The 24,056-nt window shown below is 41.7% G+C and overlaps 1 protein-coding gene across 1 annotated transcript in view; it reads left to right on the top strand.

Moving 5' to 3' along the window:
- Positions 1–24,056, top strand: part of mms22l (MMS22-like, DNA repair protein) — a 271,386-nt gene that overhangs the window by 74,306 nt on the left and 173,024 nt on the right. Inside the window, 6 exon segments of the mRNA XM_034175438.1 lie at positions 2,451–2,564; positions 2,650–2,826; positions 2,946–3,008; positions 3,141–3,260; positions 5,503–5,738; positions 7,643–7,859. Of these exon segments, the coding sequence (XP_034031329.1) occupies positions 2,451–2,564; positions 2,650–2,826; positions 2,946–3,008; positions 3,141–3,260; positions 5,503–5,738; positions 7,643–7,859 (927 nt within the window).

Genomic DNA, 24,056 nt, shown 5'->3' on the forward strand with positions numbered 1-24,056 from the left:
CAAACCACCGCAGCGCAGTGCCTTTAATACCTATGACATGCTCTAACCTCTGTAATACACCACATTATTTGCCTGATCATAAAGATTCCAAAAAGGTATAGTTTGGACAATCTGTGACTGAATGTTATGGAGTTATGAGGTAAAAGCAGCAAGAATGGTGACAAAGGTCAGTTACAGTTTGTACAGGGGTCAAAGGTTAAAGTTGCTCCATTAATTTTGCTCCAGCTGTATTTGTGCTGAATTTGATGCTTGTATCACCATTTGAAGGATTGTTTCAGTTATCTGCTGCACTAAGTGGTTTGAATCATATTTATCTAATAGATTACAATTTGTTCATGTAAATGGGGAATCTTCTTCACAGACTAAGGTTAATTATGGAGTTCCACAAGGTTCTGTGCTAGGACCAATTTTATTCACTTTATACATGCTTCCCTTAGGCAGTATTATTAGACGGTATTGCTTAAATTTTCATTGTTACGCAGATGATACCCAGCTTTATCTATCCATGAAGCCAGAGGACACACACCAATTAGCTAAACTGCAGGATTGTCTTACAGACATAAAGACATGGATGACCTCTAATTTCCTGCTTTTAAACTCAGATAAAACTAAAGTTATTGTACTTGGCCCCACAAATCTTAGAAACATGGTGTCTAACCAGATCCTTACTCTGGATGGCATTACCCTGACCTCTAGTAATACTGTGAGAAATCTTGGAGTCATTTTTGATCAGGATATGTCATTCAATGCGCATATTAAACAAATATGTAAGACTGCTTTTTTGCATTTACGCAATATCTCTAAAATTAGAAAGGTCTTGTCTCAGTGATGCTGAAAAACTAATTCATGCATTTATTTCCTCTAGGCTGGACTATTGTAATTCATTATTATCAGGTTGTCCTAAAAGTTCCCTGAAAAGCCTTCAGTTAATTCAAAATGCTGCAGCTAGAGTACTGACGGGGACTAGAAGGAGAGAGCATATCTCACCCATATTGGCCTCTCTTCATTGGCTTCCTGTTAATTCTAGAATAGAATTTAAAATTCTTCTTCTTACTTATAAGGTTTTGAATAATCAGGTCCCTTCTTATCTTAGGGACCTCATAGTACCATATCACCCCAATAGAGCGCTTCGCTCTCAGACTGCAGGCTTACTTGTAGTTCCTAGGGTTTGTAAGAGTAGAATGGGAGGCAGAGCCTTCAGCTTTCAGGCTCCTCTCCTGTGGAACCAGCTCCCAATTCGGATCAGGGAGACAGACCCCCTCTCTACTTTTAAGATTAGGCTTAAAACTTTCCTTTTTGCTAAAGCTTATAGTTAAGGCTGGATCAGGTGACCCTGAACCATCCCTTAGTTATGCTGCTATAGACTTAGACTGCTGGGGGGTTCCCATAATGCACTGAGTGTTTCTTTCTCTTTTTTGCTCTGTATGCACCACTCTGCATTTAATCATTAGTGATTGATCTCTGCTCCCCTCCACAGCATGTCTTTTTCCTGGTTCTCTCCCTCAGCCCCAACCAGTCCCAGCAGAAGACTGCCCCTCCCTGAGCCTGGTTCTGCTGGAGGTTTCTTCCTGTTAAAAGGGAGTTTTTCCTTCCCACTGTCGTCAAGTGCTTGCTCATAGGGGGTCGTTTTGACCATTGGGGTTTTTCTGTAATTATTGTATGGCCTTGCCTTACAATATAAAGTGCCTTGGGGCAACTGTTTGTTGTGATTTGGCGCTATATAAATAAAATTGAATTGAATTGAATTAATAAGCCAACAGAGAACCAGCTGCTGCTTGTTAGTTTAAAAATGTGTACATAACACCCCCTGAATTAAAGGAGCAATGCTGCTTTTAACAACCTGGACCTCATTTCTGCCACAAAATACAGTCATTTACTCACCAATATAAGTTTGGTGTGATTAGAAGTCCATAGCTCAAACGATGTGTTCAGTTCAAATCTGGAGCAAACATTTTTCTTCTTCTTCTACTAAGGTGGATTAGAACTTTTTGTGGTACACAGCACCAATTACTGGACAGGAGGAACATAGCAGTCAATGTGACAAATTGATTTCAAAATGCAGTTCTTTCAACCAGACGTGTGGTGCCATGACATGTCAATCATCTGTGTCCAATCAGATTTCAGGAGAGTCCAGTGAAACCCCGGCCTCCGCTCTAGCTCCACCCATGCCAGGAAGTGTTTGCCCTAGCGCCTTGGGGCAACTGTTTGTTGTGATTTGGCGCTATACAAGAAAAAAGTTGATTGATTGAAGTTGATTGATTTGAACATTTCCTGTTTCACTGTGACTGAAAAGTTGGTACTTCCTGTTTAAGACGCCCCTTACCATGAGCCGCACGAAGCTCATATTATTTCTTTTTCTTCCATTGCTGTAAGGAACATTGAGCTAGAATTCCTGTCAATAATGTTATCATATTTGAATTCTACATTAAATTGATTGTGTTGACTTCCAGGTGAGGCCCATGGAGGCTTTGATCAGTCATCATTACCTTTGCTCCTGCACCAAGGAACTGTGGGTCCTACTTATGCACCTGCTGGAACACAGGAACAAAATAATGCACACGCAGGTAATGCAGACACACATGCACATGAGCCTACATCAAATATATGACTCTGACCTTACGGTTGCAGCCTTTGTGTGTTTTTGTGTAGTCTTTCTGGAACTACATGAACGTGTTCCTGAGGCCTTTGGTTTTAGGGAAGCCTGCAGCAGAACATTTCAGCAGCCTACCCCCACATTGTAAAGACCTTCTGGGATTTGCATGGTGGCTGGTCACTCATTTAGCAGTATTAGGCCAATACAGTCACAGTGGCACAATCCAGAAAATGGTAAGAAGGCTGAGTATGACAATGTTAATGCCCAGAGTTGCAACATCACCAAAAGGCACTGCATCACAGACGATGGCAGTTGCGTTTTATGATCTTCCAAATATTCTGTGTACTTACAGAAACAGCTGGAGGATAACTGGACTTTTGTGGCGGACTTGCTAAAGTTAACTTGTAACCTAAAGGTCAGCATTGCTCCTAGTTATCCACTCATTTACAGCACTCCAAATTCACTTTCACCATGTTTCCTTATATAGTAATATCACTGATATGATATATTAAACTTCACATGCAATATGTTGTACTTGTCATTTCAGGCAGGGCTCCCAGAAGAGCAGGTCCGGATGCATGTCCACTGCTGTCTCACTCTGTGTCTGCTTTGGGGCCCCAGCACCACTGTCGTCTCCACCCTCTGGGACTATTACAGCAAGAATCTGGTGAGGGCAAACCTCCACTAATCAAATCAAATCACATCAATTTTATTTATATAGCGCCAAATCACAACAAACAGTTGCCCCAAGGCGCTTTATATTGTAAGGCAAACGCCATACAATAATTACAGAAAAACCCCAACGGTCAGAACGACCCCCTGTGAGCAAGCACTTGGTGACAGTGGGAAGGAAAAACTCCCTTTTAACAGGAAGAAACCTCCAGCAGAACCAGGTTCAAGGAGGGGCAGTCTTCTGCTGGGACTGGTTGGGGCTGAGGGAGAGAACCAGGAAAAAGACATGCTGTGGAGGGGAGCAGAGATCGATCACTAATGATTAAATGCAGAGTGGTGCATACAGAGCAAAAAGAGAAAGAAACACTCAGTGCATCATGGGAACCCCCCAGCAGTCTAAGTCTATAGCAGCATAACTAAGGGATGGTTCAGGGTCACCTGATCCAGCCCTAAACTATAAGCTTTAGCAAAAAGGAAAGTTTTAAGCCTAATCTTAAAAGTAGAGAGGGTGTCTGTCTCCCTGATCTGAATTGGGAGCTGGTTCCACAGGAGAGGAGCCTGAAAGCTGAAGGCTCTGCCTCCCATTCTACTCTTACAAACCCTAGGAACTACAAGTAAGCCTGCAGTCTGAGAGCGAAGCGCTCTATTGGGGTGATATGGTACTACGAGGTCCCTAAGATAAGATGGGACCTGATTATTCAAAACCTTATAAGTAAGAAGAAGAATTTTAAATTCTGTTCTAGAATTAACAGGAAGCCAATGAAGAGAGGCCAATATGGGTGAGATATGCTCTCTCCTTCTAGTCCCTGTCAGTACTCTAGCTGCAGCATTTTGAATTAACTGAAGGCTTTTCAGGGAACTTTTAGGACAACCTGATAATAATGAATTACAATAGTCCAGCCTAGAGGAAATAAATGCATGAATTAGCTTTTCAGCATCACTCTGAGACAAGACCTTTCTAATTTTAGAGATATTGCGCAAATGGAAAAAAGCAGTCCTACATATTTGCTTAATATGCGCATTGAAGGACATATCCTGATCAAAAATGACTCCAAGATTTCTCACAGTATTACTAGAGGTCAGGGTAATGCCATCCAGAGTAAGGATCTGGTTAGAGACCATGTTTCTAAGATTTGTGGGGCCAAGTACAATAACTTCAATTTTATCTGAATTTAAAAGCAGGAAATTAGAGGTCATCCATGTCTTTATGTCTGTAAGACAATCCTGCAGTTTAACTAATTGGTGTGTGTCCTCTGGCTTCATGGATAGATAAAGCTGGGTATCATCTGCGTAACAATGAAAATTTAAGCAATGCTTTCTAATAATACTGCCTAAGGGAAGCATGTATAAAGTGAATAAAATTGGTCCTAGCACAGAACCTTGTGGAACTCCATAATTAACCTTAGTCACTAGAGATGAGGACTCTAAAAGATGGTTAAGAGATAATTCTATCAGCACATTGTCATATGGAGGATAAAATCAGCTGCTTGTGTGATGGCCAGCGGGACTCGCTGTGCATGTGGTAGTTGATAGGCCTCACTTACCGGACAGCCAGAGTCCAGGTTTTAGCCGACTGGTCAGAGCATCCACCTCCCATGCCAAAGAGCGTGAGTATGCGTCCCACATGGTGTGAGTGGGAGGACTCACAAACACAACGCCGAGCAAGCCGCTACACTTGGATAAATGACCTTTCACTGACTTGCTGCATTGTGTTTCATCTTTGGGGATTTTCATCAATATTGTTTTTGTCATCTACTTGCTTACCTTAGATATAATGCAGTTCACTGTTTTGTTATTATGATGCAGTGTATCGCTATGCAGTGTGCATGAGCATGAAATCATTGCACCGAGTTATTATTCAAAGGGTATACAATGTTCAGTTGTCACCAATAAAGTGATGTTGCACAGGGGCGTGCTCACTTCCTGCCAGTTGTATCACATTTTTTGACTTACACTTTTTTTCTACTGCAATGACTCACTTTCTTGAGGTGTTTTTGTTCCCACTGAAAATAATCTTGTTTGTCTTGTTGCTGCTAATGAGAAAAAATAAATAAATAAATGCAACTGAACACCCATAACACATTGTGTTTTGAACATGTCTGCACATTAATTTCATCTTGTATCATAAATGCTGCATTTGGTTTAGGATATTTTTCCTTTTTGTTTTTTGTATTTTTATTCAAGTTATGTTCCTGTACAATTACATTATGGTTCTCCTTTGTGTCGCTCCACTCCAGAGTGCCTCGTTCACGGTGCCTTGGCTCGGTGTGTCAGGGCTGGGCACTTTGTGCAAAACGCCCCTGGCTCTATTGGAGCATGCTCGCAGTTGCTGCTCCCCTTCTCCCATTCACTCTCCAGGACACACCCAACTCTACCGCTCGGCCAACTCCTTCCACATCTTCCTCAGAGTGCTGGCCCTGTGCCTTGCACAGGTTTGTGCTGGTGGAGTCCCACAGAGACAGATCAAAGGACGGTAAGCACGTGGAGAAGTGCTTCTTCACATTCACTTCCATCATGTAAAGTCATTCTTGCAAACAAACACGTGACAGGACACACCAACACTGCATAGCTTTTTGGAGTAAAAGAAGAAAAACACAGAGCTTAAGCTGTGAGAAATAATTCCTGATGAGGGATGTTGGTATTTCATGGTTCCTTTCTGTCTGTAGTCTTCTGTGAAGGTGCACACAGAGGGTGTTTGCACACTGTCATACATTTCTGTCTTGTTTGTGTGCGTGCCAGGTGCACCACAGTCTACCAGTACATCTTTGATATTTATTCAGGTTCCCCCGTGGAGCAGGTGTCTCAGGAGTCAACCACCTGCTCTTCTGCAAGGACCAGAGCCAGCAGAATCTCCTCCTGATGTGCACATAGTTTGCACCAGGCAACCCGTTCCAGATCTTGTGGGGCCATTGGACTGAGGGAGAATGGAAAGATTAAGCAGTGGACCGTCCTATAAAACCAAGGACGACTGTGTGCCAGAGAGAGGCAGCCATAGATAGATTTGCCTAATGACTTCCTCTGTCTGGAATGTGCTCAGTAGCTCTGCAGACACGGGGGCTAATTAGCTAACATGCCTGGTGGATAATTCGCCTTAACGAAGCTGTGTTGCTTTCCAGCACGGATGGAGAGGGAGTGGGGGGGTGTGTGTGTGTGGGTGGTAGGCAGTCTGGCAACAGCCTGACTGGGCTGGGACAAGTCCAGATCTCTCCTCCTCCTCCTTCTCTCAAACTATCTGCACTACCTCCTCCCCCTTCAGGAGGGACAAGGCATTGCAGAGATTTGCTCCAGTGTTTCTGCAATGTTCCTGCTCCTGGCCAGGCTCTGTGGAATACTTGCTAGTACAACAGCATTAATGGGATCGACTGCAAGCATGTTGATCTGCAACGCTGGGACTTAGGAGCATCTGCTCGCCTCCAGGAAAAAAAAAAAAAAAAAGCTGTCCGGAATAAACAGACAGGTTGAGAGAACACAGAAAATCCCCAATGTGCTGCTTCTATCCCTCTTACATATTCCACATTGATCTATTTAAATCTCCATCCCATCACACTCTGACTGCACGCTTGGCCACTTTCTCCACTTGCAGTGCTCAGTGGGTGTAGCTAAGATGACTTCAGCATTTACTTGGTCTCGCTCAGTTCCTTTCTTGGTTTTCTATGAGTCATACTTCGTAGTCCAACCTTGTCTCTGGATGCTCACAGTTTGTGTTTTGACCCAGACAGCAGCTCTATTCACCTGTGTGGGCTGCATCTGTGTTAGGTGGTGGGGAGGTGGGGGTCTCCAGCCTTGTGTTTTCCTTCCAGGCAGCAAACAGCAAGGAGAACGTGTGTGTGTGTGTGTGTGTGTGTGTGTGTGTGTGTGTGTGTGGTTTTATTGATCTCTCCCTGGTGTTGCAGTAAATTGGTTTGGCTGTAGAGAGAGGTACCAAGCGCCTACCGCTGTGTGTCTGAGTGTCTCTGACATTTAACATGATCTTTAAAGGCATTTCTCCACAGTGCCTGCAGGATCTAACGGCATGTTGGGTGGTTCTCTATTCTTACACCCTCACTCGCTTTGTCTTCCTCCCTAACAAACACACACACACACACAAGCTGTTCAGCCCAGGCTCTCCCCTGGAGCTGACAAGGTGATGGAGGCAGGTGTTGGTTTGCACAGTGGGGGTGGAAAGTTCACTTAGTCAGCATTTAAAGTCAGTGTTTTCAGAACAACAAATTGCTTCTGGAAAGTTATCAGTGGAAGTAAATAAAATTAATGAAATAGACTGTTACTGCATTGTAAAAAAGGCAATGCTGCCACAGTTTATTTATTTTTAGTGAATTCATCTTATCTGTTTATTTCAGCCATGTTTATAAAATGTCTCATCCTACCATTTGCCTTCAGGATTTACTCCAAGTTTTCCCCAAAGAAGATGCAGGAGCTGTCTGAGGGCGGGCTCATGAACGTCCTCCTCCTGTTTTTAGTGGTTGCCCAACAGATTGAGCTGGAGGACGTGGCTGGCAGGGCCTGCGAGCTGCTGGGCTTTCTGCCTGCTAACTGCCCACTCGGACACCGCACCCTGGTGTGGAGGGGTCAGCTGTCGATGCTGCTGCTTTTCCAGGTATCTCAGCCCTTAGTAGAAAGTAGAATTGCTTCAAGCCAGGCTCTGTGTGCTGATGTGATTTTGCTTTTGTTCATAATGGCTTATTTAAGAGTGGGCAATAGCACTTAAAAATAATATCACAGTATTTATCACTTTTTTGGACAGTGACCATATTGTATCATGTATTGCTAGTTTTGCAGCAGCACAGTGACTTAGTGGTTAGCATTGTTGCCAGTGGTGGGCACAGATAACCAAAAAATTAACTTCGATAACAGATAATAAGATAACTGAAAAGTTATCTTTGATAAAGATAAACCGATAAACCACCAGTGTTGTCTCCGGTACATTTGCAATTACTAAGAAGCTGAAATTAATTTTTAACACGATCGCTTTTGAAAGCATCAAAAGCGACACAAGACCCAAAGAATGAGCCAGAATGTTTGACTATGCTGCCCCCTGTAGAACACAGCACAGACGAATCCTGAGAGCACCCACAAAATCAGCTCTCTACTAATCATAATCATCATTTTTCTTTCAACATTCTGCCCCTGCTGGAAGCACTTGTTTATTACAGCGCTTCCAACACAGAGGCACTCAGAGAGCAGCCATAAGGCCAGCTCTCTATCAATTACAACACTCCAGTCAGGCGGAGGTCTTGAAAAATAAAGTCATGCTGAGTTATGGTTTTTCATTTATAAATAACATTAATACTGATAGAATAACTCCATTAATGTCAATTCTGTCATTTGTACAAAGTTAAAATATATATATTTTAATGTTGAATAATGCACTAATTCTGAGGTTTTGTAACAAACACAGACTGCAAAGCATTCTGGGTAAAAGTGCCTCTGCTAAACACTGATTGGTTCAGTCATTCATTATGTAAACCAACACGTTAATGCGACGTGTCATGTGTTGGTTTAAAGATAAATGTGATTTTGTAAAATATTCCATTTTTATTTGTAAAAACAGGCATTTTTACGGAGCCCTGGAAGTGTCATCGCAAAATGTTTTGCATGTGGAGAGAATGTGCGCATGTTTTATTAATGCCGTGCGCACGTTTGATGATGTGTGCATGTTTTAAAACTTTTATGATGTTGTAAAACGTGCACTCAATATTAGTAAGTAAATTTATTTATATAGTGCCTTTCACAGACATAAGTCACAAAACACTTCACAGGTTAAAATGCAATAATAAATAATGAAAACAGATAAAACAAAGGACAAGGTTAACAGTTGGTCAGTTCTGAAAAGCCTTATCTTGACACATAAATGTTGGCTTTACACTGTGCATGTTTTGGCAATTTTTCAGATGGTTTTTCATTCGTGCGAGAATTTTTTGAACCGAGTTTCAGGTTAATCACGCGTCCTGCATCGTGTAGTGGAGTAACAAGCTTTAACATCTCACAACCACCTCCTGCTGCTGAAGAGCTACAAGCATCCAACTGCAGAGCTGTCTAGTAATGTTTTTTTTTGTTGTTGTTTTGTTTTTAAACTTAATTTGTAAAAAGAAAAAAAAAAAGCCAAAAAGTTGATTTGACCACCATCTGATATAACCGGGTTAAAATAAATAGAACACTGCCATCTACTGGAACCAGACGCTTAGTACTTCTTGGGGCGAATACTGCCATGAACACTCCTGGCCGTACCGGACTTTCTATGCTGGCCGCTTGGCGTGTTGCCTCGGCGTCTGCGCCGCAGAGGACGCGGGAAGAGAGGCGGAGTCTGTGTTCGGCTCAGAGTGTGACTGGCTGCTTCCTGCAAACATGCTCCACGACAATTCATGGCCGGATTCTTCACACCATATGACGGCTACGACGTGCGGCATTCCCTGACTTTTTGCTATCGGTGGCTCCAGCCGGTTGTCCGGGGTGCCGGGTCTCCACTTCCGCGTCGCCGTCCTGTGAGGAGCTGCAGTCGTGGCTGCGTGCAGGAGAACCTGCGCCCGCTCAGTCGTCTCGCAGCAGACTGACGTGCGCTCAGTCCGTGTGGCGCTCATCAACACAAGGTCACTCACAAGTAAGACTTTCATTCTGAATGACTTTTTCTCCAGTCGTGATCTGGACTTTCTCCTGTTAACGGAGACCTGACTGAAACCAGGTGAAAATAGCGCCTTTTCTGAGCTCCTCCCCCCGACTGCTCATTTTTCAGCTCCTCGCGAGCCTCAGGTCGAGGCGGGGGTGTGGCCACGGTTTTTTAAAGACAGCATTAAATGCCGATTTTTATCTTCTAATGCCTACTCCACTTTTCAACTTCAGTTGTTTGTGATGGAGTTCGACTGTCCTGTGCTCTGTGCTGTTGTTTACCGTCCACCAAAATTTAATAAGGATTTTTTTTCAGGAGTTTTCTGAGTTTCTGGCAGATTTTATTCCAAAATATGATAAAGTTTTGGTCTGTGGTGATTTTAATGTTCATATCTGTTGTCCTTCTAATTAGCTGGCTGATGATTTTAAAAGCCTCCTGAACTCTTTTGGTCTAACACAAGTTGTGGATGGACCAACACATAATCTTGGACACACCTTGGACCTGGTTATTTCTTTTGGGCTCTCAGTTTCACTTAAGGACATAACAGATGCTGCTATTTCAGATCACTTTCCTGTTATTTTTGAATTTATTGCTCCTCCATCTGCTAGTAAGCCACTTGTTCCTGTCTCTCGCCGCCGTTTGGTTACCTCCTTGACAGCGGGGGACTTTGCTGCTACCTTCATGGACTCTCAGTTTTATGCCATGAATGGACTGGTTTCTCCATTACTCCCAGATAACATCCTCTCTTCTTTCCACTCTACATGCACAGTCATTTTGGACTCTGTTGCACCGATGCGCTGCAAATCCAGGAAATCAAAATCCGACCCCTGCTTAAATGCCACGACCCGTGCCCTCAGGCAACGCTGCAGACGGGCGGAGAGAAAATGGAAAAAGGACAAACTACAGGTGTCTCTGGGTTTTCTGAGGGACAGTCTGACTCACTATCAGAAGGCTGTGAAGGAGGCAAAAGCACAATATCTGTCTCATATTATTTCGAGCAGTTGTCATCGTCCCAGTGTGTTATTTCAGACTATAAACTCAGTTGTAAATCCACACACCTCTGTTTTGATGGACGCTACAACCACAACCTGTGAGGAGTTTCTTCAGTTTTTTATTGATAAGGTTTCATCAGTCAGACAGAACGCTGATCAGAACTGTAATGTTGAGTTGTCTGCTCCTCGTGCACATTCTGCTGTGCTCGAGCAGTTTGAGCCCATTTCTTTTACATCTCTCGCTGATGTTGTAAAACACATAAAATCTACAAGTTGTCCTTTTGATGTTGTTCCAGCTGAGGTGCTGAAGGAGGTTTTTAATACTGTTGGGGCGGGTCTCCTAACTTTTATCAATCAATCAATCAATTTTTTTATATAGCGCCAAATCACAACAAACAGTTGCCCCAAGGCGCTTTATATTGTAAGGCAAGGCCACACAACAATTACGCAAAAACCCCAACGGCAAAACGACCCCCTGTGAGCAAGCACCTGGCCACAGTGGGAAGGAAAAACTCCCCTCTAACAGGAAGAAACCTCCAGCAGAACCAGGCTCAGGGAGGGGCAGTCCTCTGCTGGGACTGGTTGGGGCCGAGGGAGAGAACCAGGAAAAAGACATGCTGTGGAGGGGAGCAGAGATCGATCACTAATGATTAAATGCAGAGTGGTGCATACAGAGCAAAAAGAGAAAGAAACAATGCATCATGGGAACCCCCCAGCAGTCCACGTCTATAGCAGCATAACTAAGGGACGGTTCAGGGTCACCTGATCCAGCCCTAAACTATAAGCTTTAGCAAAAAGGAAAGTTTTAAGCCTAATCTTAAAAGTAGAGAGAGTGTCTGTCTCCCTGATCTGAATTGGGAGCTGGTTCCACAGGAGAGGAGCCTGAAAGCTGAAGGCTCTGCCTCCCATTCTACTCTTACAAACCCTAGGAACTACAAGTAAGCCTGCAGTCTGAGAGCGAAGCGCTCTATTGGGGTGATATGGTACTACGAGGTCCCTAAGATAAGATGGGACCTGATTATTCAAAACCTTATAAGTAAGAAGAAGAATTTAATTCTATTCTAGAATTAACAGGAAGCCAATGAAGAGAGGCCAGTATGGGTGAGATATGCTCTCTCCTTCTAGTCCCCGTCAGTACTCTAGCTGCAGCATTTTGAATTAACTGAAGGCTTTTTAGGGAACTTTTAGGACAACCTGATAATAATGAATTACAATAGTCCAGCCTAGAGGAAATAAATGCATGAATTAGTTTTTCAGCATCACTCTGAGACAAGACCTTTCTGATTTTAGAGATATTGCGTAAATGCAAAAAAGCAGTCCTACATATTTGTTTAATATGCGCTTTGAATGACATATCCTGATCAAAAATGACTCCAAGATTTCTCACAGTATTACTAGAGCTCAGGGTAATGCCATCCAGAGTAAGGATCTGGTTAGACACCATGTTTCTAAGATTTGTGGGGCCAAGTACAATAACTTCAGTTTTATCTGAGTTTAAAAGCAGGAAATTAGAGGTCATCCATGTCTTTATGTCTGTAAGACAATCCTGCAGTTTAGCTAATTGGTGTGTGTCCTCTGGCTTCATGGATAGATAAAGCTGGGTATCATCTGCTTAACAATGAAAATTTAAGCAATACCGTCTAATAATACTGCCTAAGGGAAGCATGTATAAAGTGAATAAAATTGGTCCTAGCACAGAACCTTGTGGAACTCCATAATTAACTTTAGTCTGTGAAGAAGATTCCCCATTTCAATCAATCAACTTTTTTCTTGTATAGCGCCAAATCACAACAAACAGTTGCCCCAAGGCGCTCCACATTGCAAGGCAAGGCCATACAATAATTATGAAACACAGTCTACGTCTAAAGCAACATAACCAAGGGATGGTCCAGGGTCACCCGGTCCAGCCTAACTATAAGCCTTAGCGAAAAGGAAAGTTTTAAGCCTAATCTTAAAAGTTAGAGAGGGTATCTGTCTCCCTGATCTGAATTGGGAGCTGGTTCCACAGGCGAGGAGCCTGAAAGCTGAAGGCTCTGCCTCCCATTCTACTCTTACAAACCCTAGGAACTACAAGTAAGCCCGCAGCCTGAGAGCGAAGCGCTCTAATGGGGTATATGTACTATGAGGTCCCTAAGATAAGATGGGACCTGATTATTCAAAACCTTATAAGTAAGAAGAAGAATTTTAAATTCTATTCTAGAATTAACAGGAAGCCAATGAAGAGAGGCCAATATGGGTGAGATATGCTCTCTCCTTCTAGTCCCTGTCAGTACTCTAGCTGCAGCATTTTGAATTAACTGAAGGCTTTCAGGGAACTTTTAGGACAACCTGATAATAATGAATTACAATAGTCCAGCCTAGAGGAAATAAATGCATGAATTAGCTTTTCAGCATCACTCTGAGACAAGACCTTTCTAATTTTAGAGATATTGCGCAAATGGAAAAAAGCAGTCCTACATATTTGCTAATATGCGCATTGAAGGACATATCCTGATCAAAATGACTCCAAGATTTCTCACAGTATTACTAGAGGTCAGGGTAATGCCATCCAGAGTAAGGATCTGGTTTAGAGACCATGTTCTAAGATTTGTGGGGCCAAGTACAATAATAATAATGAAAATTTAAGCAATACCGTCTAATAATACTGCCTAAGGGAAGCATGTATAAAGTGAATAAAATTGGTCCTAGCACAGAACCTTGTGGAACTCCATAATTAACTTTAGTCTGTGAAGAAGATTCCCCATTTACATGAACAAACTGTAATCTATTAGACAAATATGATTCAAACCACCGCAGCGCAATGCCTTTAATACCTATGACATGCTCTAATCTCTGTAATAAAATTTTATGGTCAAACAGTATCAAAAGCAGCACTGAGGTCAACAGAACAAGCACAGAGATAAGTCCACTGTCCGAAGCCATAAGAAGATCATTGTAACCTTCACTAATGCTGTTTCTGTACTATGATGAATTCTAAAACCTGACTGAAACTCTTCAAATAGACCATTCCTCTGCAGGTGATCAGTTAGCTGTTTTACAACTACCCTCTCAAGAATCTTTGAGAGAAAAGGAAGGTTGGAGATTGGCCTATAATAGCTAAGATAGCTGGGTCAAGTGATGGCTTTTTAAGTAATGGTTTAATTACTGCCACCTTAAAGGCCTGTGGTACATAACCAACTAACAAAGATAGATGATCATATTTAAGATTGAAGCATTAAATAATGGTAGGACTTCCTTGAGCAGCCTGGCAGGAATGGGGTCTAATAAGCATGTTGATGGTTTGGATGAAAGTAACTAATGAAAATAACTCAGACAGAACAATCGGAGAGAAAGAGTCTAACCAAATACCGGCATCACTGAAAGCAGCCAAAGATAACGATACATCTTTGGGATGGTTATGAGTAATTTTTTCTCTAATAGTCAAAATTTTGTTAGCAAAGAAAGTCATGAAGTCATTACTAGTTAAAGTTAATGGAATACTCAGCTCAATAGAGCTCTGACTCTTTGTCAGCCTGGCTACAGTGCTGAAAAGAAACCTGGGGTTGTTCTTATTTCTTCAATTAGTGATGAGTAGAAAGATGTCCTAGCTTCACGAAGGGCTTTCTTATAGAGCAACAAACTCTTTTTCCAGGCTAAGTGAAGATCTTCTAAATTAGTGAGACGCCATTTCCTCTCCAACTTACGGTTATCTGCTTTAAGCTACGAGTTTGTGAGTTATACCACGGAGTCAGACACTTCTGATTTAAAGCTCTCTTTTTCAGAGGAGCTACAGCATCCAAAGTTGTCTTCAATGAGGATGTAAAACTATTGACAAGATACTCTAACTCCCTTACAGAGTTTAGGTAGCTACTCTGCTCTGTGTTGGTATATGACATTAGAGAACATAAAGAAGGAATCATATCCTTAAACCTAGTTACAGCGCTTTCTGAAAGACTTCTAGTGTAATGAAACTTATTCCCCACTGCAGGGTAGTCCATCAGGGTAAATGTAAATGTTATTAAAAAATGATCAGACAAAAGGGAGTTTTCAGGGAATACTGTTAAGTCTTCTATTTCCATACCATAAGTCAGAACAAGATCTAAAATATGATTAAAGTGGGGGTGGACTCATTTACTTTTTGAGCAAAGCCGATAGAGTCTAATAATAGATTAAATGAAGTGTTGAGGCTGTCATTCTCAGCATCTGTGTGGATGTTAAATCGCCCACTATAATTATCTTATCTGAGCTAAGCACTAAGTCAGACAAAAGGTCTGAAAATTCACAGAGAAACTCACAGTAACGACCAGGTGGACGATAGATAATAACAAATAAAACTTTTTTGGGACTTCCAATTTGGATGGACAAGACTAAGATACAAGCTTTCAAATGAATTAAAGCTCTGTCTAGGTTTTTGATTAATTAATAAGCTGGAATGGAAGATTGCTGCTAATCCTCCGCCCCGGCCCGTGCTACGAGCATTCTGACAGTTAGTGTGACTCGGGGGGTGTTGACTCATTTAAACTAACATATTCATCCTGCTGTAACCAAGTTTCTGTTAGGCAGAATAAATCAATACGTTGATCAATTATTATATCATTTACCAACAGGGACTTAGAAGAAAGAGACCTAATGTTTAATAGACCACATTTAACTGTTTTAGTCTGTGGTGCAATTGAAGGTGCTATATTATTTTTTCTTTTTGAATTTTATGCTTAAATAGATTTTTGCTGGTTATGGTGGTCTGGGAGCAGGCACCGTCTCTACGGGGATGGGTAATGAGGGGATGGCAGGGGGAGAGAAGCTGCAGAGAGGTGTATAAGACCACAGCTCTGCCTCCTGGTCCCAACGCTAGACAGTCACAGTTTGGAGGATCCCAAAAAATTGGCCAGATTTCTAGAAATGAGAGCTGCTCCCTCTAAAGTGGGATGGATGCCGACAAATATGATTCAAACCACCGCAACGCAGTGCCTTTAATACCTATGGCATGCTCTAATCTCTGTAATAAAATTTTATGGTCAACAGTATCAAAAGCAGCACTGAGGTCTAACAGAACAAGCACAGAGATGAGTCCACTGTCCGAGGCCATAAGAAGATCATTTGTAACCTTCACTAATGCTGTTTCTGTACTATGATGAATTCTAAAACCTGACTGAAACTCTTCAAATAGACCATTCCTCTGCAGATGATCAGTTAGCTGTTTTACAACTACCCTTTCAAGAATTTTTGAGAGAAAAGGAAGGTTGGAGATTGGCCTATAATTAGCTAAGATAGCTGGGTCAAGTGATGGCTTTTTAAGTAATGGTTAATTACTGCCACCTTAAAAGCCTGTGATACATAGCCAACTAACAAAGATAGATTGATCATATTAAGATCGAAGCATTAAATAATGGTAGGGCTTCCTTGAGCAGCCTGGTAGGAATGGGGTCTAATCAACATGTTGATGGTTTGGATGAAGTAACTAATGAAAATAACTCAGACAGAACAATCGGAGAGAAAGAGTCTAACCAAAACCGGCATCACTGAAAGCAGCCAAAGATAACGATACGTCTTTGGGATGGTTATGAGTAATTTTTTCTCTAATAGTTAAAATTTTGTTAGCAAAGAAAGTCATGAAGTCATTACTAGTTAAGTTAATGGAATACTCAGCTCAATGGAGCTCTGACTCTTTGTCAGCCTGGCTACAGTGCTGAAAAGAAACCTGGGGTTGTTCTTATTTCTTCAATTAGTGATGAGTAGAAGATGTCCTAGCTTTACGGAGGGCTTTTTTATAGAGCAACAGACTCTTTTTCCAGGCTAAGTGAAGATCTTCTAAATTAGTGAGACGCCATTTCCTCTCCAACTTACGGAGAACTGTGTCTCATCTGCCATTTCTGTCTAAGGTTTTAGAAAAGGTTGTCTTTTTACAGTTACAATCATTTTTAGAAGACAATCTCATCCTTGAAAAATTCCAGTCTGGGTTTACATCACGACACAGCACTGAGTCAGCACTTTTAAAAGTTCATAATGACATCACTCTGTCAGTGGATGCAGGGAATCCCGCTGTGCTGGTTCTGTTGGACCTCACAGCAGCCTTTGATACTGTGGATCACACAGTACTTGTTTCCCAGTTGGAACATTTTATTGACATTCATGGTACTGCACTTAAGTGGTTTAGATCATATTTGGCTGAAAGGAGCTTTTCTGTCATGATTGGGGACCTTTCCTCATCAACTGCTCCTTTGTGCTGTGGAGTGCCGCAGGGTTCTGTCCTTGAGCCGATTCTATTTTCTTTGTACATTCTGCCATTGGGGTCAATTATAACCCAGCACAACCTGTCCTTTCATTGTTATGCAGATGATCTGCAAATCTATCTGCCTGTGAGGACTAATGGGAGTGATGCTTTGTCATCATTATTTAATTGTATCCGTGATGTAAAGCAGTGGCTGTCCCAAACCCTCCTTTACCTGAATGATGGTAAAACTGAGATCATGGTGTTTGAGCGCTCTGGCAAACCAAATGTGGTAACTCCAAATTTGGGTGCTTTGGCTAACTATGTAAAAAAAGCTGTCAAGAATTTATTTGTGATATTTGACACCTGTCTGAGGTTTGATCAACAGATAAACTCTGTTGTCAAAGCTAGTTTTTTCCAACTTTGCCTTTTGGCTAAAATAAAGCACTTTCTCAGTAGACATGATCTTGAGACGCCATTCATGCTTTCATCAGCTCCAGACTTGATTATTGTAATGCACTTTATTCGGGCATTAATCAGTCGTCTCTTGCACGTCTCCAGTTGGTGCAGAAAGCTGCTGCTCGTCTTTTAACAAACACTTTTAGAGCATATTACGCCCGTCCTGTACTCACTCCACTGGCTTCCAGTTCGTTTTAGAATTGATTTTAAAATTTTAATGTTTGTTTTTAAAGGTATTTATGGCCTTGCACCTCCCTACTTGTCTGAAATTTTAACTTTGTGCACCTACAGTAGGACATTAAGGGCGTCTGGCCAGCTTTACTTAGATGTTCCAAGGTCAAGATATAAACGCTGGGGTGATCATGCTTTGGCGGTAGCCGGCCCCAGACTGTGGAATGAACTACCTCTTGAGTTACGTACTATTCCTGACCTAGTACTTTTTAAATCTAAGTTAAAGACTTATTTATTTAAACTGGCTTTTAACACTTAGTGGGGAGGTGACATGTTCTGTTATTTTTATGTTCTTTTTTATGTGTTGTTTTAAAATTTTATTTTATATGTGTTTTATTTTTGTAAACTTGTGTTTTTAATGTTAAGCACTTTGGACACCAGTCGGTGCTGTAAAGCGCTTTATAAATGAATGTTGATTGATTGATTTTAAAATGTTTTTCACTGTTCAGCTTAGTTTACTACGTTATCGGTCTAAAAGTTAATCGGACGGCAATTCATCGGAAGATAATTAGTCCGATGATGGTTTTAAAATTTATCTAAAAAGATAATCCGATAATGAAAACATTATCTTCGATAATTATCTGTTATCAGATTATCGGAAGTGTGCCCACCACTGATTATTGCCTCACAGCAAGAAGGTCATGGGATCGATTCCCACCTGTGCCCTTTCTGTGAGGAGTTTGCATGTTCTTCCCGTGTGTGTGTGAGTTCCCTCCGGGTGCTCCAGCTTCCTCCCACATCCAAACACATGCAGGTTAGGTGAATTGGAAACTTTAAATTGACCATAGGTGTGAATGTGAATTAATTTGTCTGTCTCGACGTGACCCTGCGACAGACTGCCATTCTGTCCAGGGTGAATCCTGCCTGTCACCCCATGACTGCCCCTCACCCCTCCCTGTGACATTTAATTGGAATAAGCAGGTATAGAAAATGAATGAGTTATTAGTTTTGCACTATAGGTCACTTTCATTAATTATCTCCCTTCAGTAAGTTTCATCTTAAAGGTGTAAAGTCATTGGACCTTTTAAGATTTAAGTCATAAAAAGAATTTGCTTTGGCACCACTGTAATTTTATTTATTAGCCTTTAAATAAAGGTTCATAATATGACATTGCCAATATGATTAAAATTCCTGTTGTCTGGAAAATAATTAATAAATAGTTCTCCTGAAGGGGAAAATTTCAAACAAGCCTTGAACTATATTTGGCAGCGACACATACAGTTTTTGGCAGTGACCACAGCAACATCACAGATCACTTGGGGGCTTTCCCTGCCTTTTGTGAGGGATGCTGGGAAGCACACAGCGACAGCCAATCAAAGGCTTGGTGCTTGTCTGAACAAAATAAACCAAGATGGTGGAAAACACTTCAAAATAGATTTTTCTGCATAAATCTAATATGTTTTGTAAAAGTTGGCAAGAAATAAACACTTTAAAAAAAAATAAACGCAGTTTTTGAAACCAGGTAACAGATGTTAGCGTTAGGGATGGGTATATCGATATCCATGCCATTATTGATTCGGCTTATCGATAATGTAGCATTATTCATGTATTGTAGCATTATTAGTTATTATGAGTTATTATTACTGTTGTTGTTGCTATTATTATTAATAATATATAAATAAAAATCAGTTTAAAAAATGGCAATTTTTAATACATTTGACTCTTTTACAACAACAAATGCTGAGCCATTAATCATTATAGAGAAAGCAAATGCACACAAACGTGCTGAGATGTGAACAGCTTAATGCTAACTTTAACATTGAAAATGCCATAGACATGCTAATGCGTTAGCATCGGTCCCGTTTTTAAGTTAGAAAATACATCTATCAACTGTTTCAAAAGACCATAACAGGTAGGTAAAGGTAAATATTACTCACAGACATATGCTCTTTAAGGTTTTAGTGGGAAAAAATGAAGATAAAGCGAAATAATCAAAGAACCAACGACGCAGCAGATTGAATCACTGCTTCATTGATTCAAGGTTCAGAACAAAGCCGCGCTGTGGAAACGGTTGATTACAGACTTGCTGCAGGGTCTGTAATCAATGTAGAGAAATGATCATGATCAAACACCCCCGAAAACAACAGCCGCTCTGAAGGACCAATAAGGGAATCATTGAGCAAAAAGGCTCTTGATATCCATCCCTTAGTTATGCTGCTATAATAATTATTATTGTATGGCCTTGCCTTACAATATAAAGCGCCTTGGGGCAACTGTTTGTTGTGATTTGGCGCTATATAAAAAAATTGATTGATTGATTGATATTGGTGGAGCGAATCATTTCTTAACAATACCTGAAAAGAACTGGTTCCTGATACCCATCCCTAGTTAGCGTCCATGCCCTGTGAATGCACATCAAACAAGGTCAAAGGTCATTTCCAGTAATTTCACAACCTCATGCATGTGCACGCGTACTTACTCCTGCAGCGAGTGCCCACCCAGCTGGAGACTGGCGGGAGCGCTGTGAGAGTCATGTTCTTTGATTTCTCCAGCGCTTTTTCCACAACATCAGACCAGCACTGCTGCGGGGGGATTTGGTGGATGCAGGTGTGGATGGACATCTCACCGCCTGGACCATCAACTACCTCACTGACCGCCCACAGTACGTGCGGCTGCACGGCTGTCAGTCTGAGGTGGTAAGGTGCAGCACCGGGGTCCCCCAGGGCACCATCCTCTCGCCTTTCCTCTTCACCCTCTACACCTCGGACTTCACCTACAACATGGACATCTGCCACCTCCAGAAGTTCTCTGATGACTCCGCCATTGTGGGTCGCGTGTCTGAGGGGAACGAGCTGGAGTACCGGTCGGTCATCACAGACTTCGTGGACTGGTGTGAGCGCAACCACTTGTGTCTCAACACCAGTAAGACGAAGGAGATGGTGATCGACTTCAGGAGGAAACCACCACCTCACCCACCGGTGAACATCCAGGGGGAGGACATAAAGACTGTGGACAGTTTCAAATACCTGGGTGTTCACCTCAACAGCAAACTGGACTGGACTCACAACACCGATGCCTTGTACAAAAAAGGTCAGTCACCTCCACCTCCTGAGGAGACTGAGATCCTTTGGAGTGAGCAGGCCTCTGCTTAAGACCTGCTATGACTCTGTTGTAGCCTCTGCTCTCCTCTATGCTGTCGTCTGTTGGGCCCCAGGCAGCACAGAGCGGGAGAGAAAGAGACTGAACAAGCTGGTCAGGAAGTCCAGCTCTGTCCTGGGCTGTCCTCTGGACTCTCTGGAGGAGGTGGCTGAGAGGAGGGTGTTAACCAAGTTCAAATCCATCATTGACAACTCCTCTCACCCTCTGCACCGAACTGTAGTGGAGCTGAGCAGCTCGTTCAGTGACAGACTGAGGCACCCTCAGTGCAAGAAGGAACGATACCGCAGGTCGTTCCTCCCTGCTGCTGTCAGACTGTACAATAACACTGTGAAATAACCACATGCAATAATATGTCCACAGATCACGTGCAATATTATTAATATTTCCACAGATCACGTGCAATATTATTATTTCCACAAATCACGTGCAGTATTATGTCCACAAATCATGTGCAACAACTCATTTACAAATCAATGCACTAATGTCATCTTATCACATCTAAACTCTACTTCACATATTGGAAAGAAGATGCTCCTATCTCCCTTTCAATCCCAATCATGTTTATATATATGCATATGTATATGTGTATGTTTATAGGTATGTGTGTACGTGTGTGTATATGTGTATGTGTGCATGTATGTATATAGAATAGAATAGAAAAAACGTTATTGTCCCCAAAGGGAAATTTGTCCTGGGCACAGTGCTACATATTGATTAAAAACAATACAATACAATAAATAAATAAATAAATAATAAAACACAATAAAAACAGATACAAACAACACACATTCAACCACAGAGTTGGTAAAGTGCAGGTTAAGTACTATGCAGAAAAGCTGATGTACGTGAAGATCTAGTGTTCAGCAGTTTAATAGAAGATGGGACAAAGGACAGCTTAAATCTGTTAGTCCGACACTGTGGCACCCTCAGTCTCCGTCCTGAAGGCAACAGGACATATTCACTGTAAAGAGGATGCTCTAGGTGAAATGATTTTCCCTCTTCTTACCACTGCCTCTTCATATAAGGCTTGAATAGACAGGTAATCTTTTAGCCCTACTACTTTAATGGCTGTTTTATGGATGTGAGCAAGCTTGTTTTTCAGCTGGACAGACAAGGTACCAAACCACACTGTAAGCCCATAACGAATAAGACTCTCAAGTGTTGCTCTGTAAAAAACAAGCAAGATGTTAATTCCCACTCCATACAGCCTCAACCTCCTTAAAAAATACAGCCTCTGTTGCAGCCGTGAGCAGAGAGAGTCAATGTGAGCCTTCCAGGAGAGAGCACTGTCCATGTGGACCCCAAGATATCTGTAGGAGTCCACTTGCTGGATGATCACATTATCTATGTGGACAGGTTCATGCTCACATACATGCCGAGGGTCAAAAACAATTTCTTGTGTTTTTGTTGGATTAATCAATCAATCAATTTTTTTTATATAGCGCCAAATCACAACAAACAGTTGCCCCAAGGCGCTTTATATTGTAAGGCAAGGCCATACAATAATTATGTAAAACCCCCACGGTCAAAACGACCCCCTGTGAGCAAGCACTTGGCTACAGTGGGAAGGAAAAACTCCCTTTTAACAGGAAGAAACCTCCAGCAGAACCAGGCTCAGGGAGGGGCAGTCTTCTGCTGGGACTGGTTGGGGCTGAGGGAGAGAACCAGGAAAAAGACATGCTGTGGAGGGGAGCAGAGATCGATCACTAATGATTAAATGCAGAGTGGTGCATACAGAGCAAAAAGAGAAAGAAACAGTGCATCATGGGAACCCCCCAGCAGTCTACGTCTATAGCAGCATAACTAAGGGATGGTTCAGGGTCACCTGATCCAGCCCTAACTATAAGCTTTAGCAAAAAGGAAGTTTTAAGCCTAATCTTAAAAGTAGAGAGGGTGTCTGTCTCCCTGATCTGAATTGGGAGCTGGTTCCACAGGAGAGGAGCCTGAAAGCTGAAGGCTCTGCCTCCCATTCTACTCTTACAAACCCTAGGAACTACAAGTAAGCCTGCAGTCTGAGAGCGAAGCGCTCTATTGGGTGATATGGTACTACGAGGTCCCTAAGATAAGATGGGACCTGATTATTCAAAACCTTATAAGTAAGAAGAAGAATTTTAAATTCTATTCTAGAATTAACAGGAAGCCAATGAAGAGAGGCCAATATAGGTGAGATATGCTCTCTCCTTCTAGTCCCCGTCAGTACTCTAGCTGCAGCATTTTGAATTAACTGAAGGCTTTTTAGGGAACTTTTAGGACAACCTGATAATAATGAATTACAATAGTCCAGCCTAGAGGAAATAAATGCATGAATTAGTTTTCAGCATCACTCTGAGACAAGACCTTTCTGATTTTAGAGATATTGCGTAAATGCAAAAAAGCAGTCCTACATATTTGTTTAATATGCGCTTTGAATGACATATCCTGATCAAAAATGACTCCAAGATTTCTCACAGTATTACTAGAGGTCAGGGTAATGCCATCCAGAGTAAGGATCTGGTTAGACACCATGTTTCTAAGATTTGTGGGGCCAAGTACAATAACTTCAGTTTTATCTGAGTTTAAAAGCAGGAAATTAGAGGTCATCCATGTCTTTATGTCTGTAAGACAATCCTGCAGTTTAGCTAATTGGTGTGTGTCCTCTGGCTTCATGGATAGATAAAGCTGGGTATCATCTGCGTAACAATGAAAATTTAAGCAATACCGTCTAATAATACTGCCTAAGGGAAGCATATATAAAGTGAATAAAATTGGTCCTAGCACAGAACCTTGTGGAACTCCATAATTAACTTTAGTCTGTGAAGAAGATTCCCCATTTACATGAACAAATTGTAATCTATTAGACAAATATGATTCAAACCACCGCCTGCGCAGTGCCTTTAAGCAGCGCAGTATTAATCACAAGAAAGTTCCTTTCACACCATTTTGTAAAACTGTCAATTTCATTGTGATATAAGGATGTGTCCGTATTCTTAAATAAAAGACTCACAATGGCAGTGATATATATATATGTATATATGTATGGGTATATAATGACTCCGTGGTATAACTCACAAACTCGTAGCTTAAAGCAGATAACCCGTAAGGTTGGAGAGGAAATGGCGTCTCACTAATTTAGAAGATCTCACTTAGCCTGGAAAAAGAGTTTGTTGCTCTATAAAAAAGCCCTCCGTAAAGCTAGGACATCTTCTACTCATCACTAATTGAAGAACGAAATAAGAATAACCT

Source organism: Thalassophryne amazonica, chromosome 7 (genome assembly GCF_902500255.1).
Source record: "Thalassophryne amazonica chromosome 7, fThaAma1.1, whole genome shotgun sequence".
NCBI classification, from domain to species: domain Eukaryota; kingdom Metazoa; phylum Chordata; class Actinopteri; order Batrachoidiformes; family Batrachoididae; genus Thalassophryne; species Thalassophryne amazonica.